Here is a 17,507-nt window from a genome sequence, read left to right as displayed (position 1 = left end):
GTATGCTTACCCCTGCAAATTACATTTAATCTAGAAAATATTTCAGCACTCTCTTTTTTTGTATGTGTATAATAACAAGAGGATTCTGCATACCTCAACTGACTCAGAACAGGAATATCTACTTTTTGGTTTACTTCTGGAGGGCAATTCTGTAATAGTGAGCCTACATGGCACTCATTTTCCAAGCAGATGGATATCTCAAAATGGCCCCAAAAAATCCATCTGCAGAAAATGTAGAAATTGTGATTTTTGAAAGGCAGAATTTGGTCATTTTACACTGTAGTTCATCGAAATAGCAAGGGGCTGTGTTGGAGGCTTGTTGTGGGTGGGACTAGGGTAGGCCCCAAATTAGGACATCTTTCAGCGATAATGGATTGGGAAGAAACGTCCAAGTAAAAAAGGAATGACGTTTTTCTCTAGACCTGTTTCAATTACAGCCAGGGTACGAAAAGGTACCCTGATTGGGCAGCTGACCGCTGGTGGGATGAAGGTATGACCCCCTCCTTCATCTCCAAGTGGTTACTGACCCCCCTCCCACCCCCTGAGCAGTGAAAGTAACAGGTGACACCTTGCTGTATGACAGCTTCAGGTATTATGGCCATTCCTTTAGGTACAGTAGGTACCACATCCTCTGGCAGCAAGTTCCAGAGCATAACTATTCATTCAGTGAAAAAATATTTCCTCCTATTTGTTTTTAAAATATTTCCATGTCATTAATTGAGTGTCCCCTAGTCTTTGTACTTTTTGGAAGAGTAAAACATCAATTCACTTTTACCCGTTCTACACCACTCAGGATTGTACAGACCTCAATCATATTTCCCCTCAGCCACCTCTTTTCCAAGCTGAAGGGGCCTAACCTCTTTAGCCTTTCCTCATATGAGAGGAGTTCCACCCACTTTATCATTCTGGTCACTCTTCTTTGAACCTTCTATAATTGCACTACATCTTTTTTGACCAGAATTGAACACAATACTCAAGATGATGTCACATCACGGATCGATACAATGGAATTATAGTATTCTTGATCTTATTTTCCATCCCTTTCCTAATAATTCCTAGCATCCTGTTTGCTGTTTTGGCCGCCGCCACACACTGGGCAGCATATTTTAGCATATTGTCTACAAAAACACCTAGATCTTTTTCCTGGGTGCTGACTCCTAAGGTTGACCCTAGCATCAGGTAATTGTGGTTTGCATTATTCTTCCCAATGTATATCACTTTGCATTTGTCCACATTAAATTTCATCTTCCGTTTGGATTCCCAGTCTGCCAATTTCCAAAGGTCTTCCTTCAATTGTTCACAGTCCGCATGTGTTTTAACAACTTTGAATAGTTTTGTGTCATCTGCAAATTTAATCACTTCACTCATGGTTCAGTTTTCCAGATCATTTATAAATATGTTAAATATAACCATCCTAGTACAGATCCCAGTGACACTCCTCTATTCACCCTCCTCCATTGAAAAAATGGCCATTTAACCCTACCCTCAGTTTTATGTACAATAATCAGTTCCTAATCCACAACAGAACATTTTTTCCTATTCCATGAGAAACTTTGTCAAAAGCTTTCTGAAAATCTAGATATACTACACCAACTGGCTCACCTTTATCCACATTTTTATTCACGCCTTCAAAGAACTGAAGCAAAGTGGTGAGGCAAGACTTCCCTTGGCAGAATCCATGATGATTCTGGCCCAATTAAACCATGTTTGTCTATGTGTTCTGTAATTTCATTCTTTATAATAATTTCCACTATTTTGCCCAGCACTGAGATCAGGCTTACTGGTCTGTCATTTCCTGGATCACCCCTGGAATACTTTTTTGAAAATTGGTTTTACGTTGGCCACCCTCCAACCTTCAGGTACTATGGACGATTTTAACCAGAGGTTACAGATCACTAACAGCAAACCAGCAATTTCATGTTTGAGTTCTTTCAAATGGTCCAGGTGATTTACTACTCTTTAAGTTGTTGATTCGGCTCAATATATCTTCCAGGGTCAGCAAGATTTCTTTCAGTTCCTTCACATTGTCACCCTTGAAATCCATTTCTGGTACAGGTAGATCTCTTAAATCTTCTTCCCTAATGTCACGTCCCTCACCTCCGTAGGGGGGGCCGACACTCCTTCGGTGGTGCTATGCTGGGCCGATGTTCTTCACCTCCTTAGCGGGCCAGACACTCCCTCTCCGGCGCTGTGCTCACGCCGATGATGCTGGCATTGCCCGCCGTTTCCGCCCATGCCATACGCACTCAGGAGCCCCACCTCACGGACTGCTCGGGCCGTGGCCCTGCCTCCTTGCTCCACAGGGATTGGCCTTCCCCCGCAGGCAAGCTCTTGCTCTCCAGCTGGTCCCTGCTGATGTCAGACGCCAGCACTATTTCTGGGAAGCTCTTCCTCTGCTGCATTGCTTCGGCTTCTAGTTGACCAGCGTTATCTTCACTGTGTTTTGCTTGTATCTCGTCTGCTGCCTGCCTGAAGACCTTGCTTGTTCCTGGATTACTCTCTCATCTGCTGCCTGCCTGAAGTCCTGGCTTGTACCTGAATTACCTCTCTGCCTGTTGCCAGTCTGTTTTACATTGCCTGTACCCGGATCAATTCTTTCTGCACTCCTCCGCTGGGTCTCCTCATCGCCCCTCTCATTGGCCTTCCATTTAAGTCCTGTCGGCTGCCCGCACCTTGGGGCTCAACCCCCAGGGAATGGCAGTCACCGCAGGTGAACTTCGGGATTGCTCAGCCACCAAGCAGAGTCCGGAGGCATATCATCGCATCCATCTATGCTCCACTTGGTATAAGAACTCACAAACCTGACACCTAAACACAGAATCAAAGAATTCATTCAGTCTCTCTGCTATGTCCTTGTCATTCCTGTGCACCCTTTTTGCTCCTTGATGATCTAACGATCTCATGGATTCCCTCACAGACTTTCTGCTTCTGGTATACTTGAAAAAGTTGTTACTATGAGTTTGTGTCTCTGTTGCAAGTTTCTCTTCATATTCTCTTTTAGCCTTCTTTATCAGTGACTTGCTTCTAATTTTCCAGTGCTTATGTTTCAGATCCTTTTTTCATTCTCACACCACTCCTTAAAAAACCTTCATTGGACCCTACCTGTTCTTCCAAATATCGTCCCGTCTCCCCCCTCCCCTTCCTATCCAAGATACTTGAACATGCTGTTCACCGCCGTTGTCTTATCTTTCTTTCCTCTCAAGCTATTCTTGATCCACTTCAATCTGGCTTTCGCCCCCTTCATTCCACTGAAACAACACTTGCTAAAGTGTCCAATGACCTGTTCCTGGCCAGATCCAAAGGCCTCTATTCTATCCTCATCCTTCTCAATCTATCTGCTGCTTTTGACACTGTTGATCACAGCCTACTCCTTGATATGCTGTCGTCACTTGGATTTCAGGGCTTTGTTCTTTCCTGGTTTTCTTCTTATCTCTCCCATCGTACCTTTATTGTATACTCTGTTGGATCCTCCTCCACTTCTGTCCCACTATCAGTTGGTGTACCTCAGGGATCTGTCCTGGGACCTCATCTTTTCTCCATCTATACTTTTCCCCTTGGTACTCTGATCTCATCCCATGGTTTTCAGTACCACCTTTACGCTGATGACTCCCAGATCTACCTCTCCACACCAGAAATCTCAGCAGGAATTCAGGCCAAAGTATCAGCCTGCCTGTCTGACATTACCGCCTGGATGTCTCACTGCCATCTGAAACTAAACATGACCAAGACTGAGCTTCTTATCTTTCCCCCTAAACCAACCTCTCCTCTATCCCCATTCTCTATTTCTGTGGATAACACTCTCATCTTTCCTGTCTCATCAGCTCGTAACCTTGGGCTCATCTTCGACTCTTCTCTCTCCTTCTCTGAACATATTCATCAGACTGCCAAAACCTGTCCTTTCTTTCTCTACAACATCAGCAAAATCCGCCCTTTCCTTTCTGAGCACACTACCAGAACCCTTATCCACACTCTTATCACCTCTCACTTAGGCTATTGCAAATTGCTTCTCACCGGTCTCCCACTTAGCCATCTCTGTCCTCTTCAATCTGTTCAAAATTCTTCCGCACGACTTATATTTTGCCAGTGTCGCTATGCTCATATTAGCCCTCTCCTCAAGTCATTTCACTGGCTCCCTATCCGTTTCCGCATACAGTTCAAACTCCTCTTATTGACTTATAAGTGCATTCACTCTGCAGCTCCTCAGTACCTCTCCACTCTCATCTCTCCCTACACTCCTCCCCGGGAACTCCGTTCACTGGGTAAATCTCTCTTATCTGCACCCTTCTCCTCCACCGCTAACTCCAGATTCAGTTCCTTTTATCTTGCTGCACCATATGCCTGGAATAGACTTCCTGAGCTGGTCCGTCAAGCTCCATCTCTGGCCGTCTTCAAATCTAGGCTAAAAGCCCATCTTTTTGATGCTGCTTTTAACTCCTAACCCTTACTCACTTGTTCACTACCCTTATTTTATCATCCCCACCTTAGTAATTCCTTTATCTCTTATTTGTCCTGTTTGTCTGTCCTAATTAGATTGTAAGCTCTGTCGAGCAGGGATTGTCTCTTCATGTTCAAGTGTACAGCGCTGTGTACATCTAGTAGCGCTATAGAAATGATAAGTAGTAGTAGTAGTAGTAATTCTCTGAAGGATGTCATTTTGGCTCTAATAGCCTTTCACTTCACCTTTTAACCATGCTCGCTGTTGTCTGCTCTTCTTTCCATCTTTGTTAATATGTGGAATACATCTGGTCTGGGCTACTAAGATGGCAGTTTTAAATAATGTCCATGTCTAATTTAAAGTTTTAACCTTTGTGGCTGATTCTATTAGCTTCTTTTTAACCATTGTCCTCATTATATCATAGTTGCCACATTAGATTTCCTTAGTGGCTTCTCTCCAGATATCAGCTTGTATCTAAATTGTTGAAACATGCTTGTAAATCATAGTATTCTATAATAATGTATATGCAAGGTAACTGTACATCCTGCCAATGTTCCTTCCAGACACCTTCCAAATAAGCCCTATTGCGTTGAGGTGTGTTTTTATAGATTAGCATGTGGCTGGAATTTTGGTATTTGTGTGTACATATGCACATGCGCATATATATATGCTAGTATTCAAATCATTTACACATGTATTTGGCATATAAACATTAACCCCTTCTTTATACAATTATCCCTATTAAGTTTATTGCACATACTAAGGTGAGTAAAAGCAGCAATGAGAGAATAAAGGAAATATTTGGAATTGGTTAGTGCATAACTGTTGACCACACATCTTAACATGAGGTCAATTTTTTGCATTTAGAGGATGAGTATGGCCGAGGAGCATTCTTTGGGGAAGAAGAGAGTGAGCCAAAAGGTATACAGATAACACTGGTGGTATTCAGCACTGTTTGGATAAATGTATCCATTTAGATAGGACCACAAGGTGGAAGAAGAGCAATCAATGGGACATCATGTTACCAGGGTATAAATTACATCGCACTGATAGAGTGGATCAAATTGAAGGGAGGATACGCTGTATGTTAAAGACAGAATTCAGTCAAACAAATGTGGAGTCCTTCTGGATAGAAAATCCATGTCTGAAAGGAAAAAATATACACGTAGGTCTATACTACTGTTTGCCAGGCCAGAACGATCCAGATAGATGAAGATATTTTAACAGAAATTAGAAGAGCTGGCAAATTTGGCAACTGTATAATAATGGGTGATTTCAATTACCAAAAAGAATGTGTAAAAAGAAAGATGAAGTCCTCACATAACCAGCAACGAATGGAAGGTATGAGGTAAAAACTCGAATGAAGACAATCCAATTCAATAACAACCAGACTTTAATGGATAAATCCCATATTCATCAACTAAGGTCCATGGCACAATAGTAAAAGGTCTCGACACAGTCATGTTTCGGGACCAATGCCTGCATCAGGAGTCACAAAGTACTCTAAACAAAGAATATATAAATAAAAATTCATAAGTATATAACATAGAAAAGATGCAAAAACTGTATATTACTAATTAAGACTTACACACTAAGATACATAAGCATGACCATTTACACCCTGTGCATAAATTAGCACAGATTCCCCCCTAATTCTGTAACAACATGTATAAATTGTAGGGACGCCCCCAACCCACTCGAGCTCCTCCCATGGCCATGCTCCCTTTTCGGGTTCACACACTAGAATTTATGCACACCTCTTTATAGAATACTCCTAAAAAGATGCACGCGTAAATTTTAATTATTGCCAATTATGTTGCTAATTGCTTGTTATTGACACCAATTGGTTTATTATTCAATTAGGTTGCACACACATGTGCTCAAATTTACGAACGCAACTCAAAGCACCGTATGTAGAATCTGCGGGATAATGGATTTTTTTACATGTGGCCCATGATTTCGGCCCATGAAATATCTTGGCCATTCCTGCACCATATCTATTATTAGAAAAGAACATCAGTCAGGCTCTATTGATTTGAGATAAAAACCAGGATGTCTGTGATTGATGATGTGGAAGTTGAGAATTTAACCCTGAAGTAAAACAGTTGCTCAGAGACATTGATTTCTGGTCTTGTGAACAACTTAATGCTACATTAGTATGGCTTACTGTCACACATGCAAACAATTTGCTTTCTGGAACTACAACAGCTTTACCAGAGTCAGATTAAAAAAGATAAAATGACTTATTTTAATTCTTTGGTCTAAAGTGTGCCAAATCCTCCTCGCAAGATTTTTCAGTTTTTGAAGGGTTTGGGAATAGGAGGTATGTTTTTTTTTTTATTTAGCCACTGCTGTCAGTGGAAATATTGCCTAATTCATTTTTGCAGAAAGTTATTTCCTTACATGCAGGTTTTGAACAGGGCAGAATAGTCCTGCTTGGACTGTGTGACCCTTTACGGGGGGGGGGGGGGGGGGCATTGGAGGGTTTTGCTAGAGGGTAGAGTGAGTTTAGGATGCCATCTTGGGACACGTTTGTTCTTGTGATGCAGTGATTAAGGGTGGGGAGTTTTTTGGACCCGGTCCCTTTGGTATGAGTTAAGCACCAGCAACACGGTTTGATGCCTATGGTGTAATCTCTGTGTAGAAGAGTTTGGAGGAGGGGATTGTCCCTTCTCCTTGGAAGAAAGCTGTGGTACACCCAGTCCTTATGGTGCTGGGAAAGGATGTTATGGATGTGGCCAATTATAGGCCTCCTTCAAATTTGGTTATGTTATCAATATTAGTAGAGAAAGTGGTCCTGTGGCAGTTGTTGGATTATGTAGATGGTTTTGATGCATTGAACCCTTACCAGTCTGGTTTTAGAGTGGGTCATATGACAGAGACTGTTGGCTCTATTACTGAGTGATGTTAGGGCACAGTTGGATAAGGGTTGAGTATCCCTGGCCCTATGTTTGGCTTTAACAGTGGCTTTTGATGATTTGGATCATCAATTACTTTTGGAATGGTTGGCTGCTGTAGGCTTGGGTGTCCGAGTTTTGGGTTGGTTTTCTTCATTCCTTCAGAATTGAGCATTTTTTTCTGCAAACTGGGGGATAATGTTCATTTCTTCATTGTATGCCTTAGAGGTATGCCCTGTCTCCCTCATTGATTAATTTATTTTTGGCTCCCGTAGTACAGGTGATTCAGCAATTTCCGGTGGGAATATATTATGTGTATGTGGATGATATATTGTTTAGTGGGATTATGCTTTCATGCTGCTCCAGATCTTAACCCATTGCAAGATTGTTTACTTGCAATTGAGGATTGGATGGCTCTGAATAGATTAATTATGAATGTAGGCGAGACTACGTCTTGTTGGTTGACAGGACATTTGCCTTACCCCAGTGTGCTACCACAGTTTTTTGAGGGTAAGATGCAACTATCTGATTCCTTTCAGTACCTTGGGGTATGGATTGATTCTGGGTTGCAATTTGAGCAACAGGTTTCTCGAGTAGTGTGGTTTGGGTTTTCACTTTGAGGTTGCTGTGAGCAATTCGTCCTTATTTTGATGAAGCAACATTGCATTTTTTTTGCATTCGTTACTGATTTTGAAGTTGGACTATAGTAATATGGTTTATATGGTTATGCCTCATTATTTATTAAAGCATTTATGTACAGTCCAGAATGTGAGGATTAGGTTGTTGGGAGGTTTGACTATGAGAGATCATGTGACCACTCTTTCTGTTAAATACCATTGGCTCCCAGTTGAATATAGACCTTGATTTAAAGTATTATCTGTGGTACATAGGGTATTATATGCAGGGATACTAGTTTATTTATCTGCTTTGCTTAAGTCATATATTCCATCTAGGTCCTTGAGGTCCAAGAATACTTCATTGTTACTTCTTCCAGCTAGATCCAAGTCCATTTAACATCAGCTAGGGAGTCTGGGTTTTTTTTGTATTCTCTGTTCACGTGGAGTCAACAAACCTCTCCCCTGCTACCTTTTCCCATGCGCACCTGTGAGCCCTCTCCACATCCATCTCTGCCCTAGCCGAGCTTCTCTCTGTCTGTCCTATCGCCTTTCAGTTCCTATCCCCACATACAGTGTGTGTGTGTGCACATGAGGTGAGTCTGTGAGTAGTGACCTGCGGTCTGTCACTGTCTGCTGCACTGTGTGTCAGTCTGGGTGTTGGTGGTGAGGAACCCTCTGGGTATTGGTGGTGGGAGTTCTTGGCCATGAGCCACCAGAATCTTATTTGTCCTATTTGGTTTGATTAGATTGTAAGCTCTGTCGAGCTGGAACTGTCTCTTACATGTTTACTGTACAGCGCTGCATATATCTAGTAGTGCTATAGAAATTATATGTAGTAGTAGTAGTAGAAGAACCTGTGGGTTGTGAGGCCATGTTGAATAAGGCACAGCAGGAGGAAGGCCAACAAGCCATACCCTTATCACAGCATATATAGGCCCAGGACATAGTTTCTTGACCTCACAGAGGAGCAGTGTATAGGGTATTTCCACTTCATCAAAACAGCCATTCAGCATCTCTGTCAACAGCTGGAGCCCCTCCTCTGTACTACCACTCATAGGGGCCAATCCATGCCTGTGCTCCTCAAAGTCACCTCTGCACTAGGCTTTCTCACCACTGGTAGTTTCCAGAATGTCCTGGCAGCCACCGTAGGTCTCAGCCAGTCAGCCATCTCCTAGCGCATCAAAGATTCTCACGGCCCTTCTCACACACACTGCTGCCTGTATACATTTCCCCAGCAGCAGAGACAGCACAAAATGACCTAACTATGAGGTTACTCGTTTTTCCCTCTGGCCTTGTTGTCATTGAATGCTCCCATGTGGCTCTCAGGCCTTCCAAAGAGAGAGCCCACCTACTGCCTACATTGATCCACTTTCTGCATGTTTGGCCCCCTTTATGCCCAATCTGTATTTGCACATGTACCATAGCTGTATTTTGTAAGATCCATGTCTAATGTCTTTATGTTTATTTCCCTTATAATATATTTTTTGTGGGGGTGGAGATCTGTGAATTTTACTTGGCCCATACATGTACAGCCCCGGTCTTATAAAATATGTTCCATATTCTGCATGTTTTCACAAACACATCGATATTCACACATCCATGACCTATCTAAAATGGTGCTGTGCATGTTTTAGTTTAGTAGCTATTAGCCACCAGTTAATCTAGAGAGCAAGATGGTGCTGATTGTACATGTACACTATATTCTCCTTATCAAACCTGAACTCGCATATGCACTCTGTCATGTTCATGAATTGCATTCGGGGCCTATATACCCTCTGCACAGGGGCCCCCTTTCTTCTCTATTGCCTCTCTCTCCTGCAATCAGAGGCTCACTTTGCTTCCGTTCATGCTTAAACTCACCACTAGTTACCCCTCAGTAGCACCCAATTCCCGCCATCAAGTGCACTCAAAAATGATAGAAAAGGAGAAAGACAATATTGAAGTGTTACAATTTCGTCAGCAAAACTAATAGAGCAGAAAGTGCATTATTAATAAATAGATGGATCAGCAATATATTTAGGGGCATCCTAGATCTCTGCACTGTCACCTACCCAGTCAATATCTTTACTTATGGAGATAAATCAATGCTGCTTGAGCAGCGTGCAGCATTGGATTTAGAGTGGTTGCCAAAGTGTATGCCATCAGGAGCCAGCTGGTATCTTTAAATGTAGTGTTTTTCAGACTGTTTCTGAAGCATGAGATATGCTGCATGGAATGGAGGTAGTACATGCAAAGCTATCTCATACATTGCCACTGTAGATATCCTGAGAAGTAGACTGAACAGGAGTGGCCTAGTGGATAGGGTGGTGGACTTTGGTCCTGGGGAGCTGAGGAACTGAGTTCGATTCCCGGCACAGGCAGCTCCTGGTGACTCTGGGCAAGTCACTTAACCCTCCATTGCCGCATTGAGCCTGCCATGAGTGGGATAGCGCGGGGTACAAATGTAACAAAAATAAATAAAATAAATACCAGGTTGACACTAATCTAAAGAAATGCAGATGGCTATCCAGAAAGTATGCATGGTGTAATATTATTAATCACATGTCAACAGTGTGTGAAATTACCAGGGAAGGGAGAAAAGCAGGGAGGAGCTTCAAGAACTAAAATGATGCTGGTCTCAGTCAATCATATGGTGCTATTGCCACCTGATTCAGCCTTATGTGAGACTAACATGATTGTGTTATCAGACAGGTCATACTCTTGACTTATCTATAAAACTTTCATGGCCATTTCATTATATAGTGCTATGTTTATTGTAAGCTGCTGTTGTCTACTCTGGGACACTGGTAGATCAAGCCCAAGTAACAAATAAATAATATTTTGTTTTTTTATGAATTGCATATACTTTTATGTTCTAATTAAATATTAGGTTGAAGACAATTTTCAGTCATTTACGTGGGGAAAAGAAGAGTTACTGAGGTAAACTGATCTATCTGAAATTTGCCCTTTTCAGAACACCACTTGAGATTAACTTTGCATGTTTTAACTGCATTAAAGTAGGTGTTTATGGAAAGTATTTAAGTCAAGGGAGTATAGTACATGAGCAGAATGGAATTTTCCAGTCTGCATGCTTTTTTTTTTTACATCTGTAGAAAAAGGAAGTACAGAATCTGTGAATACGCTTGTCACGGGATACCCCATAACCAGATTTTTCGTAAAAGGCTAAAATTACTAAAAGGTGATCTTGTGTTACTCCCTGCTAACTTCACCACAGGTTTCATTTACTAAATCCACACAGTAATGGTGTTAGTGTACACTGTAGTAAATCTGAAAAATGCCTGCTAGGACCACGGGGATGAAATTACGTTCAGACTTTGTGCATAGGTGGTTACAGTTGCTTCCTAATTTTAAGGCTCATGATATCCTAGAATCACCATATGGTCAATATATTTACAGCGGTACTTGCACTGGTAAATGGTTCACAAATATTCATGATGAAGACTGGAAAAAGCCATACCTGGTTTTCTTTTGAGGCTTGAAATGTATTTTCCATTCACACAAACAAGGGCTTCTTTATGTTATGAATAAAAGTACTATTTAATGTGTGCAAGGAATCAAAACATAGCACAGTAGAAACCAAGTGCTGCATTGATTTTCTGCTTCTTTTTAAACAGAGCATGCTTTGTGATCTCTCAGTTCTTTCTGAATTCATTCTAAATTAGTTCTTTTATCCCATCTAGGTTTATGCCCCATCAGCAAGCACAGCTGACTACAACAGGGATTCACCAGGATATCCATCCTCAAAACCAGCAGCTAGCACTTTCCCTAGTTCCTTCTTCATGCAAGGTAGGATGCTGCTTCAGAGCTGGAAACCATTGAACGTTTTTGTGTATTTGTAGCTATGTGTGTTTGAGAACTATCATTTTATAACTTAATAGTTTTGCATTATTTCCTTTACAGAAAACACAGATCAATATTTAAAAGCAGTTATACAGCTGACGACAGTGTTCAACACATAAGTGTGATTTTCTTTCTTTCTTTTTTTAATAATACTTGAAAGGAAAACATTGGCTGTTTTAAATTGTTAAATGCTCAAAGATATTAGGGCCAGTTGGGGACAGAACTTAAAATTATTCTTTCAGCAGCAAAATTCAGTCTGGACTGGGGCATGTTTATCGGCCGAGCAGAGATGGGCGCATTCGGCCGATAATCAAAAAAAAAATTGGCCGTTTTTAGCGCGAATTTAGGTCACTTTTTTTACCTTTTTTTTCCACGAACAAGTCCCCAAAAGTGCCCTAAATGACCAGATGACCACTGGAGGGAATCGGGGATGACCACCCCTGACTCCCCCAGTGGTCACTAACCCCCTCCCACCAAAAAAAACCAACTTTAACAACTTTTTTTCCAGCCTGTATGCCAGCCTCAAATGTCATACCCAGCTCCATCACAGCAGTATGCAGGTCCCTGGAGCAGTTGTTAGTGGGTGCAGTGGACTTCAGGCAGGTGGACCTAGGCCCTTCCCCCCAACTGTTACACTTGTGGTGGTTAATGTTGAGCCCTCCAAAAAACCCCAAAACCCACTGTACCCACATCTAGGTGCCCCCCTTCAGACATAAGTGTTATGGTAATGGTATAGAGTTGTGGGCAGTGGGTTTTGGGGGGATTTAGGGGGCTCAGCACCCAAGGGAAGGGAGCTATGGACTTGGGAGGTATTTAACTTTTTTTTTACTTTTTACAACTGCCCCCTAGGGTGCCCGGTTGGTGTCCTGGCATGTGAGGGGGACCAGTTCACTATGAATCCTGGCCCCTCCCACGACCCAATGCCTTGGATTTGTTCGTTTTTGAGCTGGGCGCCTTCGGTTTCCATTATCGCTGAAAAACGAAACCGCCCAGCTCAAATCCGCACATATCCGATGCATTTGCCGGGCACAAACCGTATTATCAAAAAAAAGATGGGCAGCCATTTTTTTCGAAAATACAGTCTGTCCCGCCCCTTCATGTACCCGTTCTCGGACATAGACGCCCATGGAGATGGGCGTTCGCGCTCGATTATGCCCCTCTATGTAAATCAAATATAGTTGCTTACAGTGGAGCATCACGCTATATTTTCTGACCAAGAGCATCAGGCTACTAAGCTGCAGCCCTCGCAGGGCACACAGTTTCGGAAACGCTGTTCTAGTCTATTTCAAACACTCTCCCCTCCCCCTGAACTCAGCATTCCCTTGCACTCTCCCATACTGCCAGATTCAAAATGGTACTGGCGTCCTGCAGCAGTAGCCTTGCAATACTACTGCTAGGGGTCAAGGTGCCATATAAGGGCCTGTTAGCAGGACTTGCTAACCTGTAAGCCCAGTATTCACTGGCACTATCTAGATAGTGCTGTGGCAGTCCATGGGAGGAGTTAAGTATGAGCCAGCCTTTATCCACTGCTGCTGCTCTCTGGATAAGTATCCATATAACTTAAGACAGAAAAGAAGATTTCGCAGGTGTGTATAGATTAGCTATCCACTGTCTAGATAGTCAATCACTGACCACAAACTCCTGATATTTAGCAGCCTCCGGTAGATACTACTGCTGGATATCTGAATTTGTTAACCTGCAGTGGACGACCACCACAGTTTTGTCAACGCTTACCAAGCTTGGAAAGCGTGTTATTTGTTGAGGAGAGTATGATAGAACTTCAGAAGTTTACTGGTTGGTGAGAGAAGTGTGAGAGAGCTGTTTCTTTGATTGTTATCAATTCAGTGGTGTTTGTTTCCCCACCCATCCCTGTCTGTAATCTTCTTACGCAAATGTTTCACTGGGCACGCAAATGTTTCACTGGGCATAAGATACAAACTGTTAGTAAACAATAAAGTTGGTATCAGAGAATACCAGTTACTAGGTTGCCTAAAAACAGTTCAGTGTTAATGTACAAGACAGCAAAACATACCATCCCAAAATTCATAAAATAGCTTGTACACCCTAATTAAGGATCTGATGAATAACCACCATTTTATTTGATTTTTTTATTTTTTAATGAAAAGAAAGGTACTAGAGCTCCAGACACATCGTAAAAAGGACTGAGTCCTTAACAGGGACACATACCCCTAATTTATAAATGGTGCTTCAAATTATGTGTGTCAATTTGTACGTTCAATGTGATTAGCGAGCCAATTAGCGCCAATAATTGGGAGCTAACAATCAATTATCAGTGCTAATTGGCATTAATGAAAGATTATGTGCATATATTTGTATGCCCAGATCTGCGCGTATATATTACATGCCGCTCCAAAAGAAGGGCACAGCTATGGGTGGGACATGGGTGGACCAGGGGCATTCCCACAGTTTATGCGTGCTGTTATAGAATAAGGGGTATCTGTGCCTAATTTGGGAGCGGGGATTTACATCAAGGTTTCATTGGTGTAATGGTCTCGTCTAAATGTCGGCACAGTTCCTAGCACTTAGCACTGTTCTATAAATGGTGCTAACTTTTGAAAGCTATTTGTAGATTAGTGCTGAGCACTATTTATTTTGACGCCAATCTTTAGGTGCCATTTACTGAATTTACCTCATAATGGGCCCAATATTCAAAATGATTTAAACAGGCAGGGATTCACCTGTCCGGGGCTAACAGGGCATTTTCAGCGGCACTTAACCAGATAGGGCTACTGAAAATGTCCATTTGCTATTTTGGGGGCATTCTGGGGTAGAGTCAATTAAGTGCAGATTTTCAATACTTAACTGGCTAAGAACTGCATAAAACACAGGCCTATCTTTATGTGGTTCTTCATAGCCAGTTAAGTCCAAATATCACACTTAAATAGCTGTGTTTTTTGCTGGCTCTGTATGCCCAGAAATTCAATGCTAGAGCCCAGACATGGCCTGACATTGAATTTCTGTGTATAACACTGGCGGTGGCTAGCAAAATGTTGATTTCCGCTGGCCAACATCGGGCCTGTCAAGAGTTAGTTTGGCTGTTGTTTATGGTGCAAAGGACAGTAAAGCATTCTGGGAAGACCAGAATTCTCTCATGGTTTTGTAATAGTGCAGAGTTTAAAACAGATATACTGAGGCCATTTAAATGTAATCCTGCTCTCCACGGGCAGCCAGTACTGCTTGTCCATAACAAGGTTAGTGCTAGTCATGCAGAAACTGGGGAGTGGGCCACAAAGCCTTGCTACAGGCTATGCATCTTTCAGTTTGCAGCTGTCATAGGACCCTCTGTGGTATGGGGGCGCAGGTCAATTGCCCTGATTTTTACCCCCTAATGCCAGCCATGGTCCAGAATAGTGTGATTACAGAATTAACCCCCACCCCACCCGCCCCCCAACAGCCTAGAAGCCATATTATGCAAGAGCTGGAGACTTTTCCAACTGTTCTCTGGAATACATTGATATAAAGTGATTTAAACTTTCAGGGTACCTATGTTAGTCTGTAGCAGCTTAATGAACAAAAATGGTGATAGCATCTTATAGGCTAATCAGTGTTTTCAAGCATGAGCTTTCAAAGACAGGGGTCCATTTCATCATATTTATGAAGTACAGTTCAGGAGGTGGGTAAATTTAAATGAATATTAGAGTGGGTCTGAAGGGTGGAGGAAATAAAAGGCATTGAAGAGTGTAAAACAGCCTGGAAAAAGTGGCGATAATATCAGCACAGTTAAACTAATTGGTAATGGTGGTGGGTGAGAGAAACCAATGGTGAGATCATCTGGACACATAATTAAGCGCATGCACACCTGTATTGCGTCATGCACATCCTTATGGAGGAGCATGTGAATGAGCCTCAGATGACGTAGCTGATGTTATTGGGTCCTGTATGAGTAGGTATGGGAACAAAACTGACGTCTGAGTTTGTGCCATGGCCTGGTCACTGACTTGGTATCATTGGTCTGTGGCTTGAGGCTGTTGGTGAGTATCTATTGGAGGTTAGGAAGCTGTTGGTAAGTGTAGACCAGGGATTCTTAATCCAGTTCTCGGGACACACCTAGCCAGTCAGGGTTTCAGGATACCCACAATTAATATGCATGTGATAAATTTGCATACCACAGAGACAGGGCATGCAAATCTCTCTCATGTGGATATCCTGAGAACGTGACTGGCTAGGTGTGTCCCGAGGACTGGATTGAGAACCTCTGGTGTAGGCTACTGAGAAAGGAGGACACACTCTCTTTATCTTGCTGCTAACTGCTGAGCTATTTTTATTGCTACATCCACCATTAGGAGTTTGTGCTCTTTGGGTCCCTAATAGTTGATAATCCCTGACGCAGCCTCTAGAGAGGTGAAACGTGGCCATGTCGGGCTGTATTTTAAAGTGGCAAGAATAAAAGCCTTTTTAACTATTAGAAGTGTATTCTGCTTTTGTGGACTGTATCATAGAGATAGGGCATGCAAATCCATCTCATGCATATTTATTTGTGGCTATCCTGATAACCTGACTGGCTAGGTGTGTCCCGAGGACTAGGTTCAGAACCCCTGGTGTAGACTAATGCTTTTCATATTTAGAGGCCCATTTTCTGAAGTACTATAGTAACTCGGTGCATTTACATGCCATTTTACTGCAGGCAAATTACCACAAGATTCACTTACAGTCAGTATTTTGGTCAGTCCTGTGATAATTTTGTTTGTGTTACTGTGACTGGGAAAATCTCACTTTCCCAGCCACATTTATATGTGTTACTGGGCCCCAACTCGTCTGCTGTCTTTTAAGTGAACAATTTTATCAAGCTTTTTTTCACGTGTAAAGCATGTTTTACATATAGAAAAGGGTTTATATAGAATTGTACAAAACTACATACGCATGCAAAAAGTTCACTCACAGATAATGTGCATCTACTTTTATTTAAAGGCATTGCCAGAGGCATCGTTTAGGTGGAGCAGAGACAGACTTGGCAGTATACACATTTACACCATCTTCATAGCTGTTGTAACATTTTGTGTCATCATTTGTGCACTATAGGGCTGGATCTGAGAGCCTGTTGTATAAAGGCATATGAGCACCTATGTTACTTTTATAAAATACTAGTAATGAAGGCCCGTTTCAGGGAGAAATGAAACGGGCGCTAGCAAGGTCCTCCGCTCCCCCCCTCCCAACATAGGCCCCCCCCCCTGCAAAATCGGCAACCCCCCTCTAATACCCTCCCCTCCTGTTACCGGAGTCCCAGCCGTAGAAGTGAAAGGCAAGGTAGTTCGGAGATTCTGGTGCCTTAATCCGTTGTGTTCGCTATGAGCTGTGCCCTGATTGGCTGGTCCCGCCCTTGAGGGCGGGAGCAGCCAATCAGGGCACAGAGCTCATAGCGAACACACCGGAAGGCAGCAGAATGTCCGAAGTACGTTGCCCTTCAGTTCTGCGGCTGGGACTCCAGTAAGAGGAGGGGAGGGTAGTAGATAGGGGTTGGCGATTTTGCAGGGGGGGGCCGACGTGCACGTACTGGGGATGGGCGGAGCATATGTCGGGGAGCGGAGGGGCATTGGGCGGGTGGAGGCATGGGAGTGGTTTGGCGTTTTTGGAGGGGGGGTGATGTGCACGGCCATGTGTGAGGGGGGGGTGGATTTTTTGGGGGGGGGCGACGCGTGCCTCGTTTAAAGACAGATGAAGCAATGGGCTTCAGTAGCTTAGTGTAGTTGTGTTCATTAT

General features: G+C 42.8%; 1 protein-coding gene across 1 annotated transcript in view; it reads left to right on the top strand.

Moving 5' to 3' along the window:
* Positions 1 to 17,507, top strand: part of TCF4 (transcription factor 4) — an 816,409-nt gene that overhangs the window by 595,902 nt on the left and 203,000 nt on the right. The window contains exon 10 of the mRNA XM_030192973.1: positions 11,630 to 11,735. Within this exon, the coding sequence (XP_030048833.1) occupies positions 11,630 to 11,735 (106 nt within the window). The remainder of the gene's footprint in view (positions 1 to 11,629; positions 11,736 to 17,507) is intronic.

Source organism: Microcaecilia unicolor, chromosome 2 (assembly GCF_901765095.1).
Source record: "Microcaecilia unicolor chromosome 2, aMicUni1.1, whole genome shotgun sequence".
Lineage (NCBI taxonomy): Eukaryota > Metazoa > Chordata > Amphibia > Gymnophiona > Siphonopidae > Microcaecilia > Microcaecilia unicolor.
This window is presented reverse-complemented; position numbering and strand designations above follow the sequence as displayed.